Source organism: Caenorhabditis elegans, chromosome IV (genome assembly GCF_000002985.6).
Source record: "Caenorhabditis elegans chromosome IV".
NCBI classification, from domain to species: domain Eukaryota; kingdom Metazoa; phylum Nematoda; class Chromadorea; order Rhabditida; family Rhabditidae; genus Caenorhabditis; species Caenorhabditis elegans.
The window spans coordinates 14797936-14822507 of NC_003282.8; the positions used below are offsets into that span (position 1 = coordinate 14797936).

The 24572-nt window shown below is 31.3% G+C and overlaps 5 protein-coding genes, 70 non-coding genes and 1 pseudogene across 76 annotated transcripts; 47 read left to right on the forward strand and 29 right to left on the reverse strand.

Annotated features, from left to right (window-relative positions):
- Positions 1-213: 213 nt before the first annotated feature.
- Positions 214-1292, forward strand: arl-8 (ADP-ribosylation factor-like protein 8B). The gene is made up of 3 exons (NM_070390.10): positions 214-366; positions 415-802; positions 850-1292. The coding sequence occupies exons 1-3, from the start codon at positions 244-246 to the stop codon at positions 894-896; spliced, it is 558 nt and encodes a 185-aa protein (NP_502791.1). The 5' UTR covers positions 214-243; the 3' UTR covers positions 897-1292.
- Positions 1293-1375: 83 nt separating this feature from the next.
- Positions 1376-3130, forward strand: Y57G11C.14 (uncharacterized protein). The gene is made up of 5 exons (NM_070391.2): positions 1376-1568; positions 2346-2537; positions 2598-2714; positions 2759-2860; positions 2910-3130. Exons 1-5 carry the CDS (start codon positions 1410-1412, stop codon positions 3066-3068), a joined length of 729 nt encoding a protein of 242 aa, NP_502792.1. The 5' UTR covers positions 1376-1409; the 3' UTR covers positions 3069-3130.
- On the forward strand, positions 2794-2814 carry 21ur-14936. The gene has a single exon (NR_060738.1).
- Positions 3131-3792: 662 nt separating the features above from the next.
- 21ur-5656 lies at positions 3793-3813 on the reverse strand. The gene has a single exon (NR_060739.1).
- Positions 3794-3814, reverse strand: 21ur-12726. Its single transcript, NR_060740.1, has one exon.
- On the reverse strand, positions 3796-3816 carry 21ur-13124. Its single transcript, NR_060741.1, has one exon.
- Positions 3817-4680: 864 nt separating this feature from the next.
- On the forward strand, positions 4681-4824 carry Y57G11C.1142 (uncharacterized protein; the record flags this gene model as incomplete). Its single annotated transcript, NM_001268908.3, has 2 exons — positions 4681-4715; positions 4797-4824. The coding sequence occupies 2 exons, from the start codon at positions 4681-4683 to the stop codon at positions 4822-4824; spliced, it is 63 nt and encodes a 20-aa protein (NP_001255837.1).
- Positions 4825-5167: 343 nt separating this feature from the next.
- On the reverse strand, positions 5168-5545 carry Y57G11C.54 (annotated as a pseudogene). Its single transcript has one exon. A coding segment is annotated over exon 1 (378 nt).
- A 191-nt stretch (positions 5546-5736) lies between these two features.
- 21ur-4457 lies at positions 5737-5757 on the reverse strand. The gene has a single exon (NR_060742.1).
- On the reverse strand, positions 5740-5760 carry 21ur-11212. Its single transcript, NR_060743.1, has one exon.
- On the reverse strand, positions 5741-5761 carry 21ur-13056. Its single transcript, NR_060744.1, has one exon.
- Positions 5762-6163: 402 nt separating this feature from the next.
- 21ur-14408 lies at positions 6164-6184 on the forward strand. Its single transcript, NR_060745.1, has one exon.
- Positions 6185-6683: 499 nt separating this feature from the next.
- 21ur-6853 lies at positions 6684-6704 on the reverse strand. Its single transcript, NR_060746.1, has one exon.
- 21ur-13679 lies at positions 6686-6706 on the reverse strand. The gene has a single exon (NR_060747.1).
- Positions 6707-7543: 837 nt separating this feature from the next.
- 21ur-13087 lies at positions 7544-7564 on the forward strand. The gene has a single exon (NR_060748.1).
- 21ur-2423 lies at positions 7548-7568 on the forward strand. The gene has a single exon (NR_060749.1).
- Positions 7569-7927: 359 nt separating this feature from the next.
- 21ur-3966 lies at positions 7928-7948 on the reverse strand. Its single transcript, NR_060750.1, has one exon.
- Positions 7949-8200: 252 nt separating this feature from the next.
- On the reverse strand, positions 8201-8221 carry 21ur-7264. The gene has a single exon (NR_060751.1).
- Positions 8222-8472: 251 nt separating this feature from the next.
- Positions 8473-8493, forward strand: 21ur-2757. Its single transcript, NR_060752.1, has one exon.
- Positions 8494-9267: 774 nt separating this feature from the next.
- Positions 9268-12026, forward strand: oig-5 (Ig-like domain-containing protein). Its single transcript, NM_001028363.5, has 5 exons — positions 9268-9513; positions 9592-9694; positions 10350-10446; positions 10740-10921; positions 11683-12026. Exons 1-5 carry the CDS (start codon positions 9418-9420, stop codon positions 11697-11699), a joined length of 495 nt encoding a protein of 164 aa, NP_001023534.1. The 5' UTR covers positions 9268-9417; the 3' UTR covers positions 11700-12026.
- Positions 9955-9975, reverse strand: 21ur-13411. Its single transcript, NR_060753.1, has one exon.
- 21ur-11052 lies at positions 10593-10613 on the reverse strand. The gene has a single exon (NR_060754.1).
- On the forward strand, positions 11336-11356 carry 21ur-4671. Its single transcript, NR_060755.1, has one exon.
- Positions 11337-11357, forward strand: 21ur-14895. The gene has a single exon (NR_060756.1).
- A 980-nt stretch (positions 12027-13006) lies between the features above and the next one.
- 21ur-15201 lies at positions 13007-13027 on the forward strand. The gene has a single exon (NR_060757.1).
- 21ur-11663 lies at positions 13010-13030 on the forward strand. The gene has a single exon (NR_060758.1).
- A 51-nt stretch (positions 13031-13081) lies between these two features.
- Positions 13082-13102, forward strand: 21ur-4540. The gene has a single exon (NR_060759.1).
- Positions 13103-13418: 316 nt separating this feature from the next.
- On the forward strand, positions 13419-13439 carry 21ur-3818. Its single transcript, NR_060760.1, has one exon.
- A 164-nt stretch (positions 13440-13603) lies between these two features.
- Positions 13604-13624, reverse strand: 21ur-4824. Its single transcript, NR_060761.1, has one exon.
- A 400-nt stretch (positions 13625-14024) lies between these two features.
- 21ur-4597 lies at positions 14025-14045 on the forward strand. Its single transcript, NR_060762.1, has one exon.
- A 73-nt stretch (positions 14046-14118) lies between these two features.
- Positions 14119-14139, forward strand: 21ur-4791. Its single transcript, NR_060763.1, has one exon.
- Positions 14140-14195: 56 nt separating this feature from the next.
- Positions 14196-14216, reverse strand: 21ur-13567. Its single transcript, NR_060764.1, has one exon.
- On the reverse strand, positions 14197-14217 carry 21ur-8212. The gene has a single exon (NR_060765.1).
- Positions 14218-14413: 196 nt separating this feature from the next.
- On the forward strand, positions 14414-14434 carry 21ur-8266. Its single transcript, NR_060766.1, has one exon.
- A 45-nt stretch (positions 14435-14479) lies between these two features.
- On the forward strand, positions 14480-14500 carry 21ur-5070. Its single transcript, NR_060767.1, has one exon.
- A 226-nt stretch (positions 14501-14726) lies between these two features.
- Positions 14727-14747, forward strand: 21ur-3294. Its single transcript, NR_060768.1, has one exon.
- Positions 14748-14822: 75 nt separating this feature from the next.
- 21ur-1128 lies at positions 14823-14843 on the forward strand. The gene has a single exon (NR_060769.1).
- A 312-nt stretch (positions 14844-15155) lies between these two features.
- Y57G11C.46 (Serpentine Receptor, class T) lies at positions 15156-18453 on the reverse strand. Its single transcript, NM_001028359.2, has 7 exons — positions 18299-18453; positions 18058-18204; positions 17911-18013; positions 17041-17156; positions 16798-16994; positions 15851-16034; positions 15156-15439 (listed from the first exon to the last, which is right to left on the reverse strand). The coding sequence occupies exons 1-7, from the start codon at positions 18449-18451 to the stop codon at positions 15206-15208; spliced, it is 1134 nt and encodes a 377-aa protein (NP_001023530.1). The 5' UTR covers positions 18452-18453; the 3' UTR covers positions 15156-15205.
- 21ur-9716 lies at positions 15247-15267 on the forward strand. Its single transcript, NR_060770.1, has one exon.
- On the reverse strand, positions 15444-15464 carry 21ur-12698. Its single transcript, NR_060771.1, has one exon.
- On the forward strand, positions 15658-15678 carry 21ur-7. The gene has a single exon (NR_060772.1).
- Positions 15794-15814, forward strand: 21ur-75. Its single transcript, NR_060773.1, has one exon.
- Positions 16167-16187, forward strand: 21ur-1246. Its single transcript, NR_060774.1, has one exon.
- On the forward strand, positions 16369-16389 carry 21ur-10313. Its single transcript, NR_060775.1, has one exon.
- On the forward strand, positions 16373-16393 carry 21ur-10775. Its single transcript, NR_060776.1, has one exon.
- On the reverse strand, positions 16705-16725 carry 21ur-2739. Its single transcript, NR_060777.1, has one exon.
- On the reverse strand, positions 16938-16958 carry 21ur-14747. The gene has a single exon (NR_060778.1).
- On the reverse strand, positions 17163-17183 carry 21ur-14706. Its single transcript, NR_060779.1, has one exon.
- 21ur-14466 lies at positions 17167-17187 on the reverse strand. The gene has a single exon (NR_060780.1).
- Positions 17168-17188, reverse strand: 21ur-12774. The gene has a single exon (NR_060781.1).
- 21ur-9728 lies at positions 17726-17746 on the reverse strand. The gene has a single exon (NR_060782.1).
- On the reverse strand, positions 17729-17749 carry 21ur-7347. Its single transcript, NR_060783.1, has one exon.
- 21ur-11910 lies at positions 17852-17872 on the reverse strand. The gene has a single exon (NR_060784.1).
- On the reverse strand, positions 17957-17977 carry 21ur-1032. The gene has a single exon (NR_060785.1).
- A 167-nt stretch (positions 18454-18620) lies between the features above and the next one.
- On the forward strand, positions 18621-18641 carry 21ur-7856. The gene has a single exon (NR_060786.1).
- Positions 18625-18645, forward strand: 21ur-13540. Its single transcript, NR_060787.1, has one exon.
- A 79-nt stretch (positions 18646-18724) lies between these two features.
- Positions 18725-18745, forward strand: 21ur-87. Its single transcript, NR_060788.1, has one exon.
- Positions 18746-18946: 201 nt separating this feature from the next.
- 21ur-4013 lies at positions 18947-18967 on the forward strand. Its single transcript, NR_060789.1, has one exon.
- 21ur-1239 lies at positions 18955-18975 on the reverse strand. The gene has a single exon (NR_060790.1).
- Positions 18959-18979, reverse strand: 21ur-2420. The gene has a single exon (NR_060791.1).
- Positions 18980-19111: 132 nt separating this feature from the next.
- Positions 19112-19132, forward strand: 21ur-9068. Its single transcript, NR_060792.1, has one exon.
- Positions 19133-19421: 289 nt separating this feature from the next.
- On the forward strand, positions 19422-19442 carry 21ur-4892. The gene has a single exon (NR_060793.1).
- A 209-nt stretch (positions 19443-19651) lies between these two features.
- 21ur-5598 lies at positions 19652-19672 on the forward strand. The gene has a single exon (NR_060794.1).
- A 188-nt stretch (positions 19673-19860) lies between these two features.
- Positions 19861-19881, forward strand: 21ur-4823. The gene has a single exon (NR_060795.1).
- A 315-nt stretch (positions 19882-20196) lies between these two features.
- On the forward strand, positions 20197-20217 carry 21ur-8855. The gene has a single exon (NR_060796.1).
- A 24-nt stretch (positions 20218-20241) lies between these two features.
- Positions 20242-20262, forward strand: 21ur-10441. The gene has a single exon (NR_060797.1).
- Positions 20263-20353: 91 nt separating this feature from the next.
- 21ur-8048 lies at positions 20354-20374 on the forward strand. Its single transcript, NR_060798.1, has one exon.
- A 102-nt stretch (positions 20375-20476) lies between these two features.
- Positions 20477-20497, forward strand: 21ur-10410. The gene has a single exon (NR_060799.1).
- Positions 20498-20614: 117 nt separating this feature from the next.
- Positions 20615-20635, forward strand: 21ur-12487. The gene has a single exon (NR_060800.1).
- Positions 20636-20817: 182 nt separating this feature from the next.
- 21ur-7850 lies at positions 20818-20838 on the forward strand. The gene has a single exon (NR_060801.1).
- A 687-nt stretch (positions 20839-21525) lies between these two features.
- 21ur-2595 lies at positions 21526-21546 on the forward strand. The gene has a single exon (NR_060802.1).
- Positions 21547-22097: 551 nt separating this feature from the next.
- 21ur-13897 lies at positions 22098-22118 on the forward strand. The gene has a single exon (NR_060803.1).
- Positions 22119-22203: 85 nt separating this feature from the next.
- 21ur-6037 lies at positions 22204-22224 on the forward strand. The gene has a single exon (NR_060804.1).
- A 183-nt stretch (positions 22225-22407) lies between these two features.
- On the forward strand, positions 22408-22428 carry 21ur-7183. Its single transcript, NR_060805.1, has one exon.
- A 246-nt stretch (positions 22429-22674) lies between these two features.
- Positions 22675-22695, forward strand: 21ur-7769. The gene has a single exon (NR_060806.1).
- Positions 22696-23340: 645 nt separating this feature from the next.
- 21ur-11034 lies at positions 23341-23361 on the forward strand. Its single transcript, NR_060807.1, has one exon.
- The last annotated feature ends 1211 nt before the right edge of the window (positions 23362-24572 follow it).

Here is a 24572-nt window from a genome sequence, read left to right on the forward strand (position 1 = left end):
TTGACTATTCTCGATGATTCATTGGTTTTGATTTCGTGAAAGTTACTGCAAAATAAATTTTGCGATAAGGAAAATCAATATTTCTACTTGTTTTTTTTTCAACAGCAAAAGCGAGCTTGCTCCAAAATTAATAGCGGTTTTCCGTTAAACCCTTCTGTTTTTCTTTGTGCTCTCTCACACACACACCCTTTTCAATCGAATTGCACTTTTCAGGAATTTCCTCATTCAACATCAATATTCAAGATGTTGGCTATGGTGAATAAGGTTCTCGACTGGATTCGCAGTCTTTTTTGGAAAGAGGAGATGGAGTTGACACTTGTTGGGCTCCAAAACTCTGGAAAAACGACATTTGTCAATGTTATTGCTGTTAGTTTTTCTGGAAAATAAATTTAAATTCAATGTTCTTCACTTTAGAGCGGCCAATTCACAGAAGATATGATCCCAACAGTCGGATTCAATATGCGGAAGATCACCAAAGGCAACGTGACGATCAAATTATGGGATATCGGGGGCCAGCCACGGTTCCGCTCGATGTGGGAACGATATTGCCGCGGTGTCAACGCCATCGTCTTCATGGTGGACGCTGCCGACGAGGAGAAGCTCGAAGCATCCAGAAATGAGCTTATGCAGCTGTTGGACAAGCCACAGCTCGACGCTATTCCAGTTTTGGTGCTCGGAAACAAGAAGGATTTGCCTGGAGCACTTGATGAGCGGCAATTGATCGAAAGAATGAATCTGTCATCAATCCAGAATCGCGAGATTTGCTGCTATTCTATTTCATGCAAAGAGAAGGAGAATATTGGTAATTTTTTAAATCTTTGAACCATTCTAAACTGAATTGTTTTCCAGATATCACCCTCCAATGGCTCATCGATCACTCGAAAGCTCAACGCTAAACTAGGCACAATCCACGACTCAATCTACTCGAAAATTTACAATTCACACCGCAAAATATATTAAATCAAACCTTTTTTTTTTGAAAATTCTGTAGATATTATTTATTTGAATCCCCTCCCCTCCATATTCAACTAATCTCTCTCGTCTTTTTCATCACAATTGTAGTCAATTTCCCCAACCCATTCGCTCCCAGTTTTATTTCTTTGGTAGCTTTCACTGTGGGATGTTCATCATCCCCATTCAAAAGTTGTGAAATTTCCCTCCAATTTTATGTACATGTTGTGTATCACTTTTTTGGACATTTTGCAACACCACTGCAACCATTCTCATTATTTTTTACAAATGTGCTTAATTCCTTAACTCTTCTTCACTCTTTTTCATAAATTGAAAATTTACTAAGGCATTTAGTTAACGTGTTGCTCTAGCATTGCAGCCTAATTTTTAAAATTCTAAAGTTGAATGAAAAAAAAGGAAATCAATTATTCCTTCAGTTTCAAAATTCGAAGCAAGCGATGGAATGTGTGAATTGTGATTGTACAGTCAAAACGATGGACAATTTGGATAAAGCGATTCGGGAACTGTTGCAACGTGGCAAACACGTCAATCGAATGATGGACAACGAGAAGATGATTAGAGAAGCTAGACGAATGGAAGAGGTTCAGCAGTTAAAGGTTTGAAAACTGAAAAACTCGGGTCTCGCAGCGATTTCTGGGGCGGTACTGTAATTTCTCCGCTTTTTTTCTCATTTTTCATGGATTTTCTTTATTAAACGAGAAAAATCGGACGAAAATCGCGAAAAACGAGATGATTGAAGTACAGTACTCTTTAAAGGCGCATGCCTCCTATTTTTGAGTTTCTCGATTGCGCCGAGACCAGGCTGCGGTATTGTACTTCTTAAAGGCACAAATCGATCGATTTTTGAATGTCTTTCGTTAAAAAGTCGATAAAAATCGAAGAAAGCATCGAAGAAAACGAAAAATTATATAAAATCGAAGAAAACGAAAATTATTTAAATAGCGGAAAATTGGAAAAAAATTGCAAAAAAGTAAGAGAAGTGGGGTACTGTATTTCTTGAAGGCGCATACACTTCTACGCAATCTACAATATAATGTTTTTTGTTCGTTTCGAGACCGAATTTGTGGAAAATAATAATAATAATTATAATAATTTATTACGCTCGCTGGGAGACGTGAAGGAATACAGAATACAAGAGTTATCATTGTTCGCTTGAACTAGAATTGGTGCAATCGGGCAATTGTTTCCATTCCATTAGAATGTTGTCCTTGTCCTTACGTTGTCCTTGCGTAGACTCCCCCATAGTGGGCGAGCGATTCCCGAGTGAAAATAATCACGGAATGAAAATAATCACGGAATCGTGAACAAAAACATTTTTTACGAAAAAAGTAGTTTTATTTAAAATAAAACTTAAAAAAAAAACAAATTTCCAGATGCAAATCCCGAAGCCTGTTGACAAGAAGCCCCGCTCATCGGAAAAGAACCTCAAGCTCATTTCATGTGAGGAAACTTGTATGGATGAGACGCTGAAAAACTCGTCAAAGCCACGTATTATCTTCAACAAACAGCTCGGACACGCCGAATCGATTGATTTCGATGTTCCATCGCTGTCTTATGAGAGTTCGGTAGGTTCTCTTGGTGGCCTAGTTTTCTCTTTTCCACGGCCACCGAAATTACTTTTTTAGGATAAGGGTGTCGTCGAGTCGACTACTTCGACGTCGGTGTCGAATCCGAAAAAGACGACTTCTTCTTCGATGTTCACCAAGTCGGAGGCCACTACAATTTCGGAGTTGACCACTTCTGTAAGCTGCAAATCTAGACAAAATCTACAAATTTACTGTTTCAGACGTTCAAAAAGGCTAAGAATCCATCAGGTGGTGCTCTTGTGTTGGATAATCATTATTTGATTAATAATGACGATGGAACTGTGAGCAAATTGCCAATGAAGGTAGGTCTAGGCGTGCCTGCCTACTGCCTATCTTGTGAAAATGTTCCAGATCTACGTGAAACAACATCTCGAAGATGGCTCTTTGGATGTTCAACTTGTATTTTTCGATGAAAACTCGCAAAAAGTGATGGATATTTCTATGTTGGTGAATGGGAAAAAGATCAAAGACGTTCAATTTTGTGGAAAAGACGCTAAACTTGTGAATTAGAACTTCTTTTTGTATTTTTTCGTAGAATTTTTCTGTGTGTCAAGTAAAAGGAATGCGGTTTTTTGTTGCTTTTTCTTCTGTACATTCCCAGTGTATTCCAACTCGCGCTCTAATGTGATTGGCGTCGACCAATCAGCGAGTTGCAAGGGGCGTAGCTTTCTCCTCTGACTGGTCGGTGTTGTGTCTGCTCGAGGGACAACATTTCATTGAGTGAACATTTCATCAACAAGGAATTAATTGAGTTAGATTCGTTACATTAGCACGTGATGTCAGGCTGTCTCATTGCGGTTTGATCTACAAAAAATGCGGCAATTTTTCCCCGGAAAAATCGTGACGTCAGCACGTTCTTAATCATGCGCAATCGGTTGATATATCTGCGTCTCACCTCCCGCATTTTTCGAAGATCAAAGCGAAATGGGACTTTCTGACTCCACGTGCATTAGTACATATTTGAAAACGTACCGAAACATGATTCATTTTTCCAAAATTTTAATTATTTAATTCGCCCAATATTCTTGTTTCCATCTGAAATACATTGTGTCTTCCCTGAAATTAAACTCCAAGAAAAAGAGGTTTCCGATGTCTATTATTGTTCTAAAAGCGCCCGATATCTTACAGGACACTGAAACTGAAATGCCAACAACCCGTGAGGTGTCCGCTGCTGTTGTGTAAATCGAAAAGTGACGGCATTGGGGGTATTTAATCACAAAACGCGGTGTTGTTTTTTGAACATCGTGATCTTCAAACATATGACTATTCCAGAGAAATAAATTAAAAAAAGTTTTGAAACGGAAACTTTTTTTTTCATTCTTGAACTAAACTTTGTTGCCGTTTTTGGCAAATTGCGGGTAGCTTATCTAGGTTTCAGGAAAAAACATTCCGAAAATTTTGTGCCGATTCTATCAATTATCACGATCCTTGTTGTTTCTCTGAAATTCTGCAATCACTATTCGGCCGACATTTTATGGGACGGTCAATTTAACACTCGAACTCGCGAAATGTCGGTCGGTGCTAGTATGCTAATAAAAAGTTATTGAAGGTCAAACCAACTATTGTTCCAAATGTTTCCTAATATGAAGCCATTAAAACGGCCGAATAAACCGAAAACTGTCAAAAAACTGCCCAAATTGACGGCTTTAAAACAAATTTCGACTGAAAATTATGAAAAAAACTACGACTTTCAGACGGTTCTGCTAGTTTTTACTTCAAAAAAGTGTTCAAAAGTAGTATATTTCCTGCTTTTGCTAGATAAAAACCTCTGAAATCTGAACAAAAAATTGGGGTTTTTTCAACAAAGCCCCAAAAAATGCTGAAAATATTGAAATAGTTGGCGTTTTTTTTGTAAAACAATCGATTTTTTTCGGTAATTTTGGACCATTTTGGGTCTAAAAAAGCCAAATTTTTAATTTCGGGTCTCCATCATGGCTGTCACAAAACAATTTTCGACAAAAAAAAACAAAAATTTTCTAATTCTCAAATTTCAGAACTCCACCGTTGAAATTTGGATACTACTTAATCACAGCTAAAAATTACAGGCACTGAGGTGGTCTACAACGATATCTATGTGGCTTCACCAACAGTGGGTAACATTTTAGAAGAGACAAGAGCCGAAATGGAAGCCTTGTTCTTGAATTCCACAAAAACCAGGTACGTTTGAGCTTAAAACGCCTCTGAACACCCTAGAGCCTCCGATGTCTATTCAATTAAGATTTAAAAAAATCATTTCAGATATGAATGGAAAGGGTACAGCAATTAATCTAATTGGTTGGGTCACCAACGTATGGCAATTATTTGGAGGAGGCCAGAACCGCCATGGAGTTGCTCTTTTTGAATTCGACAAAAACCAAGTACGTTTAAGCTTAAAGCCGGTGAACACCCTAGAGCCTCCGATGCCTATTCAATTAAGATTTTTAAAAAATTATTTCAGTTACGATTGGAGCAAATTCTCCAACAAAAGCAATTGTGTCTCAAATTTCAAAGTCTCAAATTTCGGTACTCCACCTTTAATAATTTTTTCGTAGTATAAGAGCAAGTATTTCCAATTCATAGTTATTCAAAAACTCGAAAAATTATTTTTTTTCCTAATATTCGGATCTGCACTAACCGATTTTCATCCGGCTTTGGTTGAAATCTATGATTGATACTTTTACATTTTCATTTGGTAGCTGGATTCTTGAATTATTTAATCTATATTCCAGTGATCCAGATTCTCTTTTGACGAGTATATTCTTAACGTGGAGATCCAGGTGCTCGTATTCATACTTCTTTTCGGCAATTAACAATGAAAGTATCAGCTGTTTGATGACTGACTCGATTTCGGCGATATTTCGGAATTCGAAGAGATCGAGTCGTTCTCCTCCATAACCAAGATCCATTTAAAAAAACCGCTCAGCGTTATTTCGCCAATTGACACATCCAATTTTTTTGGGCGGTGCAAATGTTACTCCTGTCTCCATAAAATGAACGAAATTTGGAATCATGTAATTCCCTTGGCTGGTATTTTTTCAGAAGTTTCATGTTTTTTTAGCAAAAATTCGAACAAAGCTCAAATTTTTGCTGAAAATTCTGTTTTTTTCCAATTCATGTTTTTTCCAGAAAACTTTTTTAAAAAAGCTACAAGAGCAAATTTTTCCAATTTATTGTTATTAAATAACTAGACAAATTATTTTTCCTAATATTCTGATTTGCACTAACAAAAAATTTATCTCGCAAAAAATTTATAAAAGTTTTGAAACGGAAACTTTTTTTTCATTTTTGAACTCAATTTTTTTTATTGTTTTTTGGTAAATGTTGGTTAGCTTCTTGTTGCTTTTGTAAAATTCTGTAATTATCTTTTCAAGTATGACAGGTGTGTAACAAAGCAGCCGACATTTTATGGGCCGGTCAATTTAAAACTTTAACTCGCGAGATGCCCTTCGGTGCTAGAGAATGCTAATATAAAGATTTTGGAGATCAAACCTACTATTGTCTCAAAAGTTTCAGATTGATCTCAATCTATTGAGTAACAACATTTCGAAGCGAAACTTCAAGTTTTTCTTTATTAATATAACTGTTTCCATAATATTATGAATATTATCATTAATTCAAATATGTACTTCAGCAAGTCTAATTGAATAAGAAACGATTATTTTGGAATCGACCAATTAAAATCAGTGGTACTTTTCTGTTACTTTTAATTCAAAAGCGAAACAGTATCGTTTTTGATCATTTAAAATTCCCTAGCCCACTCTTGAATACTGTAAAGTTTTTTTTAAACAATTGTTTCACATCTGAGTTTACAGTAACGAGAATCGTCGTTCAGATGAATGCCTCGCTGCTATTCTTTGGACTAAAAAGAGAACTGTTTCTAAAACTGAAGCAGTGTAATGAGCAATTTCCCAGTTTGCAATAAATCAAAATCTAATTGCATATTTATGAATGTGCATACAGTGTCGACCAAAAATTAATGTTAATGTAGAAAACTCCGAATTTTGCAGCAATCGGTGTCGTGACCTCGGGAACGTGGAAGATGTTATCTACCATAATTATTTGTCCAAACTCGATATCAAATCAGTTCTTACTTTCACATAAGTGACGTATTCTATCATCGCTGTGACGCGGACGTTTGAATTTGCAATGGCTCCAAAACGCAAAAGAACAAATTGGAACGAATTGAAAAGCTAATATGAAACTTTTGAAACGGCAATTTTTTTTCAATTTTTTCCAAAAAATGTATTTTGTAGTTTTCGAAAACAATTACTGTTTCGTGTTTGAGTTCAACGTTTTTAACATTTTTCCTCAAATGGGAAGGAATGAAAGATAATATCTGAAATTTGTGAAGATTGAAAATTTTAATATTCAGATTGATCTCGGAAAAAAAAATCTTTTTGCAAAATTCAAGGATCGATAAATAAATTTTCACAGTATGTGGCTAATAGTTTAAATATGTTGCTTTTTGTGAAGATTTGGGAATACATTTGACTTTAATAATACAACCACCCCTCGCGCATGAGAGGAAGGAAAGAGGAAGCGGGCTGAGACTTCTAAAACTTCAAAACGACCTTCAAAACCTCCTTCTTGAACGTCAATCGTCTAGAGGTGCACTTGGGTCAAAAAGGGTCGACCCGCTCCAACTTTAGGCAGCATTTGTAGCGACCCCGATGAATAAAATTTTGACCCCGAATGAAAATTTTAGCAAGGAGGTCATGCTAATTTAATTTCCATTTTCAAAACTATGATCGGACTATTGGTTGAGCTACTGTGAAAAAAGCGGGTCGACCCTATTCGACCCATGAGCACCCCTACAATCGTCAAAATCCAGGAATTTACTGGAACGAATAAATTTTGTGTTTGAAACGGCGATTTTTTTGGCATCTGGTTTTGTATTTTAGAGTCCTAACTTTCACTTTAAATGAACATTTTTGGAGTTTGAAATATCTTTTGAAATCATTGCATGTTTCAGAATGTGCACATATAAAATTGATTCGTTCTAACAGTTAATTGCAACTTTGGTGTCATAGTGTTTTGTAAATTTTCATTTTTCTTTGATTTTAAGTATTACCCTGATTGACTTTTTTTCTGAGTTTGACATTGTATTGAATAGATTAGCCCATTTTTATTGTAATATTTATCCTTCCGGTAACTCTTCTGTTTTCTTTATCACTGCAGCCATCTTCTTCTGAGAAATTCTCACCGATCCTTCTGGATGGAGCTGGTTTACGGAGGAACTCCTCTCAATCGTTTCAAATTCAACGTTTGTTCAACGTTTCTAACATTTTTCCTCAAATTAATGGGAGTAATGAAAGATACAATCGTCAATGGAGCATCACAGAAACTTGGAATACAGACAAAATGGAACAAGATTCACTCTACCCAATGCACCTGTGAGACTGACAATAGTAACACGAACAAATATAATTTAATTGATAAATGTTGTGTTTGAAACGGAATTTTTTTGATATCAGGTTTTGTATTTTAAAATCTTAAATTTACTTTAAATGAACAATTTCCAAGTTTGGAATATCTTTTAAAATCATTGCCTGTTTCAGAGTGTACATAATTACTCGTGTTTCATTGTTTTTGCCCCATATACTGCATAATTCTTGATCCTATTCCTATTTTCTATAAAATTACGAAAATTTTGACAAAATAATTTATTGAGTGATATTTTCAGACTGAAAAAGTAACCAAAAAGGAAACTATTGGAATTCATTGAAACAGAAAAGAAGAAAACTTCGAGAAGTTGTTAATTTAAATGTTTCCGCTTTTCTGAGTTAAAACTTCAGAAAATATTGTTTTTTTTTCAATAAAATCACAAGTTTGTCTTTAGGAAAGCAAATCGATTTCCAAACTATCGGAACATTCTGCAAAAAATGAATAGTGTTTCATTAGGTTCATAAATTCACTCTTTTCTTGATTGCAAAGATGTGCGGGCAGAGCTTTTATGAAGTTGGAACAAATTTTAAAGTAAAACAACTTTGTTTATACATACCAGCGGAATTCAAACTGAAAAACTGGAAAAAATCAGTTTTGGAACAATACTTCACCAAAACTAAAAATTTCCTGTTTCCTGAATTTTAAAATACCAGCTGTGGATCGCACCTCCGGCGCGGTCCCCGACTTCTGGGTCTAAAACTAATTTTTTCTGAAACTACCGTAACCCTACAGTATTCCTACCGCACCACTATTGTACCACTACAGTACCCCGTCTGTATCCCTACACTAACCTCAACTAACTATCCCTCCAGAAGCCAGAACTTCTGAGACTACAAAGACTACATAGACTACAAACTATGGACACACAGAATAAGCGCTTTATATATAGTAAATGATAATTCGGAAAAATTGATATTTTCGATGAACCTTCATACTGTCACCAACATAGCCTTTATAATCTTTTTTTTTGCTCTTTTCTCTTTTCAATGCTTCACCGATTCTTCTTCTTCAGCTCTTCCTTGTTTTTTGTCTCTAGGAAATTCCCCATTGGGTTGACGACGATGAAGGCGTAGAAGAAAAGAAGGGAAGCGTCATTTTGGGTGCTCTCGCGGCGCTTTTGGTGCTTCTCTGGTGGTAGCGATGATGGTAGAAGGAGGCGTTGCCCATCGGATAAAAGAAGGAGGAGTGCGCAGAGAAAATGTGCGTGAAATTCAGAGAAAATAGGGGACAGAGATGAAGTGAAGAGAGACATAGAAATACACAAAAATACCAGTGCTGTGTTTGGGGCAAGTGAGAGATAGGAAGAGTGAGCGAAAGAGATCTACTGCTACTGAGACCAACTACCCGCCTTACTTGTCCCATCACGTCTTCCCCGTTTCGGGTATCTCTTTTTCCATTGAAACTGTTGATATTCGCTGATCAACCCCTTTTCAACATGATCACAATGGGGTTACGAGAGACAATGGGTCGTGGTGGCCCACCGAATACTACAACATTCATATTCCTGCTAGGATGTCTACTTTTCCTTGTGGTTAGTTTTATTTTTTATCTTTTCTTCCCTTTTTAGGCCATATTGTTTTTTCACTATGCTAATGAAACGGATTTCAAGTCGGATCGCTACTACACATGTACAGCCGAGAACATCAGACTCAAGGACTACAAGTCTGGCAATCAGTTTAGTCTGCAAATCACTAATAACAAGAGACGTAGTTGTGAGTTCTTTTTTCAATTAAATTTTCAATCGAAAACATTTGTATTCTATCCGAAAAAAAGTATAGACAATTTTTAGTAAACTTTTTTGATTGGAATTTTTCACCTTTTGAATTTTCAAAATTGCTAAAATACTCCAGTGTATTTTTTTTTGAAATATTCGCCGACAGATGGCGAAACTGTATGCACCATAAAACAAGGGCAATGCGGAAGTGGTTAAGCTCCTTTCGGATTGCATTGTACTGTTCTTCAGCAATATGAACATGTGCAGGGAAAAAGCTGAACAAGAAATTATTGATAAGTGCTTTATGAAAATGAAATAAAAATGTAAACAACTCAAATAAAATTCCAAGTTTTTTTTCCTAAAATTCAAATATAATAGCTTCGTTTCAGTGGGTCTGCCGTGTCGCACAGGAAGATATTTTCAAAGTTTAACATCATTTTGTGTTCTCTAGAAAATTGTGAATAAAACCTGTGTGGTTTAACTATATTTAGAAAATTCCATCAAATTTTATAGGCGCAAGAAGTTGTCACCATAATTATGGACCACCCTATAATATGAATATAAAGGTATAATTTTAAAATATGATAGGATTCAAATTAATAATTTCGAAACACTTGACTTGGCATACATGCTCTAATTAAAAAAGTTTTCAGTGCAACAAACGACTCCAACTGAGCAGTACTTGAATCGGAGTTCTCCAATTGCTGAACAAGGAAATCTACACAAACTTCACTGCTTCTTCTCCGCATAGTAAGTTTTGAGATGTTTTTTCTCCATCAACTCGTTTAAAAAGATGCAATTTTCGGTCTGCAAACTGTAAATATGTTTTCTGCAAAATGCGGTCTTCTATCCAAATCTTCTATCCGGTCTTCTATCCAGGAGAATCATAGCAACAGAACCAATTTTTCTGAGAAACACCAACTTTGAAACTGAAAAGTTGGTTTTTAATATAAATATGGTACAGGGAATAAAGTTGAAGTTTTTAGGAAAGATATCGGTTTTTTCTCCTTAAAATATTCGATTAGTTTATCAAATAATTTCAGTCCAGTACCAATACCCCGTTGGTTCCACAATGGTAGTGAGATCAATGAAGATAAGGGATATCGATTCGAATCAAACGGTAATACGCTTGTCTTCAATGCAACACAAGACAAGGCTGGAAAATATGATTGTCGATTTGCAACTAAACAGGATATTGATCGATCATTCAATGTTGTAGTCGAGGGTAAGTTTTTTGTTGTCTCGACACCGAGTAATTCGACCCGATGAATATTTTTCAATAGGAGAGTTGGGAATTGTGGTGAAACTTTGGGGAACGAATATAATTTTTTAAATGGGAATAAATGAGAAAATTGTTTTAAATAAAATATGCTAAAAGTAAAAGTAACACTATGAAAATGTTTTATTTTTCATTTCGGCTGAGTTCTCCCGATTTTCCAATTTCAAAATTTAATTTTTCTTGAGAATTTTTTAATTGGGATCGTAGTTGGGCTTTTTACTCATATATTTCTGGTAATTGATTTTGTATTCTAGAACCTGGATTTTATTCTAAATCTACATTCCCAGGTTTACAATTTTTTTAAAAATGATTGCATGTTTCAGAATGTGCATATATTTTTTGATCTAAATCCCAATTCAATTGAATGTTGAAATGTATTTTTCCTTTGGTACTTGTGTATTATACCCCCGCCATTTTAAAACTAATTTTTAACTAATAAAATGAAGAACGTATGGAATTATTTTGTTTGACAATTTTACTATAAATGCACGTCGATATTAACTATAAATCTCTCATAGCCTTTTTTCAATTCTGCATTTCGTTGAATACAATACTACCAAAAACAACCGGAAAATCCTTTTAAAATTTAAAATAAAATACGTCAATAAAATACATCTTTTTGTGTCTATTTTTCAGGGCGATCGCCTTACTGAACCATATGTGACTATTAAAACTCTCATCTTTTTTCTATTAATGATTTTTTTCAGAACTTCAAGATAACTGAATTTGAAACGTTTTCAAATTGGTATTCTCTTGTGTTAAAGATCGCCCAACTGCTATATGATATTCATGACTGAGAAGCTCCTCCAGGCTGAAATCAATGCGTGGTAGCCTAAAGAGGTTACCGTCTATGCCTAAAGTAGGAAAAAATTAACTTTCCTCTGTTCACCCACTTTCTGATTTCTAGTATTTTAAACATTTTTTTTCTTGTTTTACCGATCCACTCATTACCCCAACCACTTATTAAAATTTTGTTCGTTTTTCTCTTAATATGCGTGCAATTCACCCCCGATTTTTTCATTGATCAATAAATTAGAGCGTAGTTTAAAAAAATCGAATCTTATATTCCCCAATGGGCTTGTCAACATGACTGACAAGATAAACTCCAACCAATAGTTTTTTAAAGAATAGAATAAATTTTATTGGGCGTCCTTATTTGGTTAGTGATGGGAGTGGAATAGGCACCGGGACATGGAAATATGTATGGGAATGGAAAAATAATAATTTTGTGGCATTGCATCTAATGCGACAGCGCTTCCGTACATCTTTTGCAGGGCTTGATTCTCAATTGTTTTCCATCATATTTCGAAAGCTATGATTATCTTTTGGCTGAAACAATTGGCGTATATACCTTTTTTGCATACTTTAGAATCACAAAAGACTTCTATAGAATACCTCGAAGGGTCTCTATAAAGTATGCTGATCCTCGGTTAGTGTCCTAGTAGACAACGTTTTGAAGTACAAAATTATATTTATCTTATTAGTGAGCAGCAGCCACAACGTTGAATAGACATTGAAGGACTATTAGCATCGAAATTTTAGAATATTAACATCCAAAATGAAAAAAATCGGAGAAAATAACACGAGTCAACATACAAAAGGCGACATTTGATACAGAATGACGAAAAACTCACTGGGATGTCCCTCTACAGTTGCCTGTTTCTCTCGTGTCTCTTTGTACACTCTTTCTAAAAAGCGTTTTTAGCGTCTCACATTCTATCTATCTCATCAAGGAATTTTCAGTAAGACCTGACAAACATTGGAATCCAAAACCAATGGTTCAATAAAAAACAATAAAAATATATGCACACTATTATATATGACACTATATAATACGCACACTATATAATATGAAACAGACAATAATTTTATAAGTCTGAAATCTGCTCATTTTGCATGAAATTTTGTTTGGATTCGAGTTATTTTTGGAATAAAAATTCCAAAATTTCATATTCACAAAGAACATGAAAATTGGCAAACGTCACTGTTTCAGAAACATTATTTTACATCCGGTCTGTTGCAACTCTCAATTATTCACGAGCTTTTTATTAAAAACAATAATGTTTCAATAAATTGATAAGTGAAGTTACTTTTAAAATTTTGTGTTCAGCTTAGTAAGTATTTTCATTTGAAAAAAGATCAACTGAATATTAAAAAACAAGGTGGCATTTTTTGTTATTTTCGAAATACAGTTAGGCTTGAAAATTGCAGAAACTGCCCGGCAATTTCCGGAATTGCGCATTACAGCGCACCCCTGGTGTGTATTATGGATGTCGGTTTTTCGATCTCTTAGAAGAATCGAAAAACGAAAAAATGTTTGAGCTTCACTGAAAAAAAAAACATTAGAAAGTGTGGAGGAGAGTTTGAAAGTTTTACTTTGAAAAAGTTCTAAAACTAATGTTTCAATAAATTGATAAGTGAAGTTACTTTTAAAATGTTATGTTAAAAATGCTTTTGTTTCAATTTCCGCATTGATAATATTTACAAAAGCCCCTTTCTCTTACCGTTGCGTTGAAGATTTTTTTCGAAATTTACATAGCAATGTAGATAAATATGTGTAATTTCTAAAAATAATTTTACTTTGAATCAAAAATTCCAAAAAATTGCACAAAAACTCAATGTCAAAATTTTGATAGCAGTTTTTGATCATCTTTTGAGGACTTTTAATTAAATTTAAAGCTGTTTTTCAAAAAAGTACAAATACTTATTTACATTTCTATATCAATTTCCAAAAAAACTTGAACACATCGGTGAAAAAAAAAGAAGTTTTTGTAAATGTGCTGATCCGATAATTTGCCAACAAAAATTGTTTTGCACTTTCGGTGTGGATTGAATTCAAAAATTAAAAAAAAAACCATTTCTTAAACTAAAAAAAAAAATGTTTCTATTGAATTTTGCAAGTTTCTCTCTCCCAGACTTTGTGGTTTTTGCAATTTTTTGGAATTTTTTTTTTAAATAAAAGTGTCGTTATCAATTCTCAATCTACCAAAAGTAAACAAAAATTACTGTTTCAAGAATAATTCCTATATGAAAAATTCAAACTTTTTATTGTATTCAGTCAGTCTAAGATAAAAAAGTCTATTGGAATTTGATTAAAAATGTTTCAATAAGTTTAGAAATTCTGGTTTTCTATGGGAATATGTTGAATTTTGCTTAATGTGAAGAAGAGATGAATCAGATTTTATACAATAGTCAAAGAATCGATCGATCTTCTGAAGAACGGATCGACTAATTGTAAGTAACTAAGTAAATAAGTACAACCGTACTTTTTGCGGAAGTTTGAAACATTTGAAAATTTGTAAAATTTTGAAATTTTCAATTTTTTTTACAATAGACCCATTTTCGAAGTGCTAAATTCAATAATTTTTAATTTGATAAATATGAGAAATTTACGGTTTCAGAATTATTATAGACATCTAAGTTTAGAAACTAGTGGAATTTGTTTAAAACGAATACAAATGTTTCAATAAATTCATAAATTTAGTATAATTTGAATAATAATGCTGACTTACCTGTTTTTTCCTGAAATTTTTATAAAATTATGAACATTTTTTGACAAAATAAGTGATTGAGTGATATTTTCAGACTGAAGAAGTAGCCAAAAAGGTAAACTATTGGAATTCATTGAAAAGTAAATGGAAAAACTTCGAGAAGTGGTTAAATTAACTTTTTCCGCTTTTCTGAGGGAAAACTTTGAAAAATAATTTGTTTCAATAAATTCACAAAATTGTCTATAACAAAAGCAAATCGATTTCAATACTATTCAAATACTATGGAATATTTTGTAAAAAAATTAATAGAGTGTTTCAGTAAGTTCATAAATTAAATCTTTTCTTAATTGCAAAGATGGGCGGACATAACTTTTTTGAAGTTCGAACCAGTTTTAAAAGTAAAAAAAAGCTTCGTTGGTACATACCAACAGAGTTCAAGCAAATTGTAGATTTCTGGATTTTTTGAAACTAAAAACAGTGCGTTTTTGGCCATTAGGCTCCGAGTGTTATCTCTTTGAGCAATTTGCAGGAGTTCACAAAATGAAACTTGGTTTTAAGAAATACATAACATTTCTAGAAAATTCAGAAGCTGATCAAATAAAAAATATTTTTTATAAGTTAGGTTCTGTTCTCACCAAACAAGATAAATTTCAACTAAATGTTCAAATATATATATATTAAAATACTCAATTTTTACAGTTGTAAATATTTATTTCCTCAAAACAAAACAATTACTGATTCACGCAACAATCATAGAATTTCTTGGCGTTGAGAAAACAGTAAGAATTTGCATTTTAACTGACGGTTTCTGTGATGGAACCTTTGACCATTGATTGTCCAATGACTTGAAATATACATCTTTTTCATCTTTTCTAGCTTCAGGTGGTACCAATCCAATTCTTTTCTTTTTCTTTTCAGATATCATCATTACAAGCCATAAGGATGAGGATAGAAGGGTGTAGAGGGGGAATATCTGGAAATTGAAAGAAATAACCAAATTGAGTAACTAAATTTCTGTATGTTTTTGACACCTTCTTGAAACTGTAATTAAAGAAAATTAAATATCAAAACTAGATTTGTATTTTTAGCCTTAAAAGTTGCCGTAAAACTTCAGAATTTTTAATGATAATGGTTAATCAAAATTCCTGTTTCAAGAATTTTTTATAAAAATTGGAATTTTTGAAAATGTATTAACTTATGTTTCATCGTTTTCCGTAGCAGATGGTTAGCCCCTCGAAGTAAATTGGTACAAAATAAATTTTTTCTTATTTTCCAAAATTTACGGTTTCAATAAAATCTTAAATTTATCCAAAACCGTTTTTAGTACTTATTCGCTCTTACGGCACTCTATTAAAATGTTAAATATATTTTTAGGTGTACTCACATTCTGCACCATTTCATGAAATTGCTTCTTTTCTGGATCAATATCCATGGATATTTTGAACCATTTTGGAGAAATGGAATACCATATAAATGCTAACGAGGTTAATAATGATAACGGAAGAACCAAATGAAGAATTCGAAGATTTTGATTTATTTGAAATTCGATTGCGAGCGAATAGGTTTTCCTGAAAAAAATTATGTTTTGTGAAGACCAATAAACAAAAGAAATTCATGTGACAAAAAGTATGCTTCGATGGGAAAAAAATGTATTGTTTCAAAGTGGAAATTAAAAAAGAAACTAAATTTTATGATTTTAATTATTTGACCAGAATACTTCCGAAATTTATCGCTTTAATAAAACAAACATGCTTTAAATTTTGATTGCTAGTGGAGATTTTCCTGAACAAAAAACGTATGTTTCTTAATGACTTGTCAAAAAATTGTGCTCGAATGAAAAAAAGAAAACTAAATTTACTGTTTCATCGTGGCAATTAAATAAACAATTGGCATTTGAGTTGCTTAATAGACGGTTTTCGTTGTGAAAAATTTGAATTTTAACATCTGAATTTGCCCAGTTTAACTTTCCTAAAATTATTAATTTGATGAAAAAAAAATTGAGTTTTTCTCAGTATTTTTTTTCAAATTTTAATGCTACTTTCCTTGAAATAGAAGAAACTGTGGTTTTTTATTGGATTTTCAACATTGAAATCGAAATTTCTTGAAAATAAGAGTGCCAAACACAATAGTTCAACTTTTTTAATAGTTCTCAACGAATTTTTTTTAAATTTAAATTTTTTTTTCAAAACCTAAAAAACATTATTTACAGACCAATAGTTTAAAATAAGCGCGATAAAAACTATTAGGCTGCAGAGTGCAATATTTTTGTAAAATATTTCCGAAATTTAATACTTCACTGAAACAGAAATTTTTCAAAAAAAAAAAACAAACTTTTTCAATTTGCACCGATTAAAAATCCATAATCCAAATGTATAAATCAATGAACTAATAGACATTCCAGTCAACCAAATCATTAATTCCATTGGAATAAGTACTCGATTTTGATCGTAAATGCAATGGGTGCAAACTCGATTTTTCGAGAAATCAGACCAGTGGTAACAAATGGAAAATACAAGCGATACGGTGACCTGAAACTGGGAAAAATATTTCAAAGAAAGAGAAAAAAATGCTCACAGTGCTCCAGGAAAACCATTTTCCAATTGAGCCTTTTCGATTCTCATATCCTCTTCCAAGATGTTGAGTTGCTATTGAACGTTCGAATGGAATTGCAAATAACAGCAGACAAAATACTGGAAAAGTATGAAATACAAAAGACAATAAATAGACAAATATGAAACAGTTAGGAATATAAATATTTTGAAACAGTAATTTTTGATTTTTTTTTTTCAAAAATTTGAATTATTATAAATTTCTGTAAACTGTTGGAAATTCTAAAAAGTGGAGTCGTTTTTTGAGTTTTTAACTATAAATGTAAAAAATAGACATAAATAAAATAACTGTTTCAAAACATTTTTTAATAATTTTTTTCAATATTGCTGGAATTATTAAATTATATTTGAATGTCCTGTTCTACATTTTCTAATTTTTTTTTCAGACTTTCAGACAATTTTTTTCAGCAATAAGTATGAAATTTGAATTTCTATATCAATTTTTAAGTTTCAGAGGAATTGAGTTTTTTAAGAAAAAATCTGTGAAAAAATATGCATTCTGAACAAATATGTGGGAGAAAATTAAGGAAAAAATAATTTCGCGCGGGAATTCAAAAATAATTTAAATGTTTGCATTCTTTTGCAAAATAGAAAAATTATAACCAATTTAAAAAGTAGTTATAATTTTTCATAGTTTTACATATTTGGTCATTACAATACATACATTCTCCATAATATCACCTCATACAAAACGGAGAAATATACAAATTTTGAAACTGTATTTTTTTTTTAACTAAAATAATTATTTTTCTGAAATTATTTTGTTTTTAAATTTGAATAGTTCAGGGTTCTAGAAAATGTTATTTTCCTGTTTCCATTTTGCTAGATAACTCACTTAAAACAGTAGCCGTTGCAATAACTCTGAACCCAAAACACAATCGGCACGAAATCAACAGTTCACAACTTTCATAAGACATTGATGTCATTACATGGTATAGCTGAAACAGTAAGTTTTTTTTCAAAAAAAAATTAAATTGTTTACCTGTGCGGTTCCGAGAGACACTCCATACATTAAAATTGCTCCATGGTAAGTTTTCAGTAATTTTTTGACATTTGGATGAAAATATGAATGATGTTGGGCAATTCTTCCGCCGATTATCAAAAATATGGAGGAGAACGAGAGAATCAGCTGAAAATTCGAAGAAAAATGAACAAGCCATGAAATGGGCGGAGCTTATGCACGCCCACCTGTTTGACTAGTTTTATCAATAGAGCGTACATACCAGTATAATTTGCATCATTGCAATTGGATAATATCTTTGTACATAATCAACTGTATCACAATTGATACCAGCAACAATTGTGGAAATTGAAGTTGATGAATTCACAGATATTACTGTAGTTGGGGATCTTGTAGAGGTTGTATATGTAGTCATCTGGGAAATGGGAATGTTGCAAAATAATTATTTGGAAGTGAAAGAAATTAGAATATAGAGCGATTTTCAAAAGACCACTCAAAAGTTTAAAGAAAATTTAAACATTTTGCAAAAAATAAAGTACTATTTCATCATTGTTACTTAAAACAGTTTGAACAAATGTTTATATTCATTAGTATTCAAAATATCGAAACTATAAAAAGTTTGTAAACCTACAAAAAAATTAAGTGTTTCAAGAAGCTAATAAATTGTGTTTCTTTTTCTTAATAATACTGGTCCCATCGTTCTATTTATTGATTTTGAAATTTGAAATTTAAAATTTGTATTGTGTTAAACGTTTCAAAATTGGTCCTCAATTACTAAGAAAAAAACCGTTAAGTTCTGGAATTTAAGTCAAAAACTTATTATTGTCTTTTTTTAATTGCAAAATAAATGCAAATAAAATATAATGTTTCAATAAATCCATAAATTCATCTGGTTTTTTTCATTAAACAATTGTCCTTTCATGGGAGAACTATGTTTGAATAATTGTAGAGAAATATTTTAAATATATTTTAAAAACAGACAAAAACAGTTTTTGTTTAGGAAATTTAAATTAGAAGAAGCAAAATCTGACTGTTTCAATAAATTCATAAATACAAATTGGTAATTTTGGGCTAACGCATTTGATTATTTGATTTTTAAACTAGTGTAAAATGTTTCATATAATTAGTAAATTCTTAAAACTTTGAAGATAAACTCAAAGTTTGCAAAGCAACCGAAAATTCTGCAATTGCACATTTCGCGTAAAATATTGTGAAAAATTCAAAAATTAGATTATCATTGTTTCTTTTCCACAACTAGCTAATTAAACATTAACAAAAGAATTTAAAAAATAAATCAAATTCGTAATCAAAGTTTCATATTTATTCTAGAAAAATCTGTATGTTTCAATGAGTTTATGAGTTAAGTTATTACTAAAAGAATATGTTCAAGCTTTTTTTATAATAACTTGCAAAAAATGTTTTAAAGTTGAAGAAAATCGTTAAGAATAAACAAAAAAAATCGTTTTTTTTTAAATTAAAATTGTAATTTTGGCAAAAAAATTATGCTATCAAGTGATACAAATAATAAACCGATTTTAAAATTCAGGAAAATCAAAATTTAGAGATAAAGTGTTTCAATAAGTTCAGAAAATATATTATTTTTTGTACACCCTAGTTTGATATTATTTTTCACACACACATTATTTGAGCGTTGGTTTAAAAAAAATCCATTGTTAGTATTTTTTAAAAAGCTGTATTTTGGAGGTTTTGGAGGTGCCTGTGTTCAATAAACCAAAATAGTGTCTAAAAATAAAAAGTATTTTAAATTTGAAAAATTTACTGTTTGATAAGATTAGTATTTGCTGCGTTTTCTATCCTTCGTGCTTCGGTGAAGGAAAATTGAAAAAAAAATTAAATTGCAAAAGTTTTAACGGTATTATCGAAATATACAATCGCACAAATTTCTCATAATTTATTTTTGATCTACCTGTTGAACTTGACTCGGCCCCCAATCTTGTTGCCGTTGTTTTTTTTTGTGGCTGTCTCGTCGAAGGAAGGAGTCTAGTCAACAAGGTAGATTAAAAATAAATTATGAGAAAATTGTGCGATCGTATTTTTTCGATAATAATACAGAAAACATTTGACTAACAACTAACTGACAAAAACTAACATTTACTGTTTCAGTAGTTTTAAAAATGTGAAACTATAAAAATTGTTCACTGTTTCAAGAAATTCAGAAATTTATTTGTTTTAACTAGAGGATATTATATATTCCAGAGTAGGGAGCCATTAAAATAATGTTTTAAAAAATTTCACACAAAATATAATTTTCTGTTTCAAGAATATTGTTAGTATGTTAAATAAATGTGCGCTGTGGTTTTGATACATTAATGAAAGTATTTAATTAAAAAAAAATTTTGAGAATGCCAAGGATTGTAAAAAACCAAAAACGCGCTGATTCAATAAATTAGGAAAATGCATAATTTTTGCTGGATTATAATATTTAAATCGTTGTGAATGAAAATTAGACAACTACAAATTTCTGGATATCTCAATGCTCAATATATGAAAAAATTGAAATTTTATTTACTGTTCCAAGAATATCATTAGAACTTTCGAAAAACATGTATTTTGGCAGTACGATGAGGAAATTTCAAACCTTCAGAAATTTCTTTGAAGTAGGCAGCCATTGAAATAACGTTTTAAAACATTTCACACAGATTTTGAACAATGTGCACTTCACACGACAATTCCAAAAAATTTCCAAAAAAGAGCAAGCCATTTTACAAAAATTACTGTTTCAAAAATATTGTTAAACTCTCAGTAATATTTTTTCGTTGCTCTTTCGAATGTTTTCAGTTTTTTTAAAGAATAAAATTCAAAAATTCAATTCAAAATTCAATTAGATAAAAATTACTGTTTCAAGAGTATTATTAGACCCACGAAAATATGTATTCTTGGAAGTCATCAAATTCCATTAAAAAATTTTTAAGTTATGTAAAAAAACCAATGTATTACGATTTATAAATGCAGTTTTGCTAAAATAAAATGTTTCCTGGCTAGCCAGATTTCTGATGAGAATAAATATTGAAACATGAAATTAAAATATGAGTTCCTCATTTCAAATGCTTTGTTATAAACTTTCACGAAACGTTCAAATATTGAGTGTTTTGCAGAATAGGTCTTTTTGGAATTTCCATCATAAGTTTATCTTTTAGAAAATTTGAAAAACTAGAAATAAAATCGAGTGTTTCAATGAATTCATTGCCAAAGCTTAATCATTTTTGTGAAGAATTTGGTTTGAACTGTTGAAATTAAAAGTTAATGTTTTTGGAAATTTTGAGAAAAAAATTTCAAAGTTATACAAATTTCTCCTGCAGATTTTATGCATTTTGCAAGAAAATTGATAAGCTTCCATTTTTTATGGAACAAAGATTTTTTAAATGTTATTTTTCATTCTCAATCTGCCAAAAGTTTATTAGGGAAAAAATTAAAAAAAATTACTGTTTCAAGAATATTTTGTGAATCAGAAAAAAACAAAGTTTTCGTTACAGCTCTTTCAAATTTTTCAAAAATTATGTTATATTATCTTTAAAAATGGTTATTTCTGATCATCTTTTCAAAGTTGAGAATTTAATTATAAAAACTACTGATAAATTTTTAATTTTAAAAAAGTAGTTTTTTAGATAGACCTTCAACGTTAAATTTCAAAATATCGACCAAAAAATCTAAAAGTTCTAAAATCTGGCACAGAAAACTTTGTGAGTACCATCTTTTTTTGCGAAAAATTCTAAAATTTTGCATTTTGCATCAGAGCTAAACTGGGCTTATTTGCAACTGTAGTTTCCAGAAAATATCAAAATTTTGAAAAAAATTTTCCAAATTGAAAATACTGTTTCAAAGATTTTTATTTTTTTTTAAATGATTTTTTTTAGTACAAATTCTGATATTCGTTGATCGAGTATTGTACGAAAAAATAAGAATTGCAGTGTAATTTTAAAAAGAAAAATGCTAGAAATGTCTTCTAAATTGAGAATTTACTAAAATTTTGAATTAAAAAAATAAAATTAAAATCACTGTTTCATGAATCTCAACGGATTTGGTACAAGAAAATTTTAGAATTTTACTTGAAGACAACTAAATTCTCATGAATTTTAAGAAATAATTGAAAACAAAATTACTGTTTCGTTAATATAGTAAATTATTTTGAAAAATGATTATTTCTGATGCTAATTGTGAACTCAATTCGCTTAATATTGAATTTTAAAAACTACTGATGAATTTTTAATTTCGAAAAAATAATTTTTATATAGACAACTATCGATAGACAATTGAAATTTCCAGAAAAAATCAAATTTTTAAATTTTTTTTCAAATTAAAAATACTGTTTCAAAGATTTTTTATTAAATTTTTAGTATAAATTCCGATTGCTTGCACTAAAACATTCGTATAAAAATCGCAGTCCAATTTTAAAAAGAAAAATGCTAGAAATGTATTCTGAAGTGAGAATTTACTAAAATTTTGAATCAAAAAAATTAAAATCACTGTTTCATAAATAAAGCTTAAAGGTTTGGTACAATAAGTTTTTACAATTTTATATGAAGACAACTAAATTCTGATGAATTTTGAGAAAAAATCGAAAACAAAATTACTGTTTCGTTAATATATTATATTATTTTGTAAAATGGTTATTTCTGATATTGATCTTCTAAACGTTTGAACATTTTTAATTAAAAAAAAATTGATTTTTTGATAATTCTTTAACGTTAAGTTTCAAAATATCGACCAAAAATAATCCAAATTTTCCAAAATCTGGCACAGAAAACTTTGTGAGTTCCATCTTTTTTCACAAAAAATTCTAAAATTTTGCATTTTGCATCAAAGCTCTACTGGACTTCTTCTCTACTGTAGTTTCCAGAAAAAATCAAATTTTGAAATTTTTTTCCAAATTAAAAATACTGTTTCAAAGATTTTTTATTTTATTTTTAAGGGTAGTTCCAAGAAAAAAAGAAGAAAAAAGAACAAACAATCAGCTGAATGGAAGTAGATTAGGGTCTGAAAATGACTGAAAATGGAACTATTTAAATAGATGAGTAAACAACTTTTTTGGAAACACAGCCCGATTTCCAAGAAAATTGGAATAATACGCCTTGTTTCCGTTCAAATTTCCGTTAGGGGTAACAAACAATTATTCAAATGTTGAGAATGCACGTAGGAAAACAGGAAGATGGGCTCGGGGAGCATTTCTGCTAGATTTGCTACTTTTCAGCACCTCTAAAATAAAATTAAAAAAAATTTTTTTTTTTGAAAAAAATTTTCTGTTTCAAAAACTTTATGTGTAAATTCGTATCATTTTACAATTAGTTAATTAGTCAATTACATTAGTTAATTACAGTTAATAGGGTAATTACAAGTAAGAACTTTTCCTCACAAATTTTCTACTTGGCCGTGTTAAAAAAACTAGGCCACCGAATTATTTTTTCAGCGGCCACGATCAATCTGGTTCTGTCCGGGGCGTAAAAGTGCACAGTTCATTTGTATCTTAAAAAAAAATAGCAAAAATACAATAAGTTGTCTATAATATAATCCTCTAGCAGAACAAGATTTGTATTTTCTGAGTAGATCACTACAATTTTTTCACTATTTTGTTTTCAGAGAGGGAGTGAGGAAGCCAAGAAAACAAAAAAGACTTCGAAAATTCTTTTCAAACAAAAAAGTAATATTTTGCTCTTCGAGCCCCCGGCTAGCCAGAAGGGATGAATGAAAGGGTGTAATTTATTAAAGGAAGTGAGTGAAAATATGTTTTTTTTTTAAATTAAATGTGGGTGAAAGTTTAATTAATTTTAATTCGATTTCTAAAGTTTTGAACTTTAAAATCTAGATTTCTAATTTTTCGCTCAGCAAACGCGCCCTAATGAACTTTGATGTTTAAAATGAAAATGCTCGATTTCCAAGCATTTTTCGAAACTTTTTCAACAAATAAAACGATAAAGATAGATTTTTGGGTGTTTGTTGCGCTTTTCCTTATCGAAATTCAATTGAAAATCGGATTTTCAAGCGAATTTTGCAAAGTTCGCTGAAAAATTGAAAATAAGACTCCGCAAACGCGCTCTGTTGAAAAAAAAAAATCGAAAATCGCAATTTCCAGACGAAAATTGCAATAAATTCCGGCAATTTCTATGAAAATGCAAGGAGAAAATGAAATTCAAACATATTATTAAAGAAAAATTGGGGGCACTTATATATGTCTATAAGAATGACTCATTTCCATGCATGGAAATGAGACATGCATGCCCTCCGGCGATTTGTTCTTGAAGTTTTCAATTTTATTCGAAAAAACAGAAAAATGGGGCAAATATGATGAGCAGGCAGCTCTTTTTCCGTCGAATTTCTAAAAAAAAAAAGCGGAAACCAAAGTGCTGATTGTCCGACTAATACAAATCTCAGCTGCTATTTCTGTCAAGTGTGAATAAACGGAGAAAATGGATGCTCCTCCTCCTCCTCTCATTTGTCCCTTCTGCACAAATTGTCCATCGCTAATTGCAGTCTCCCTTTTCCTTTCTGCCTGCTCACATATGCAATGAGATTCTATTATC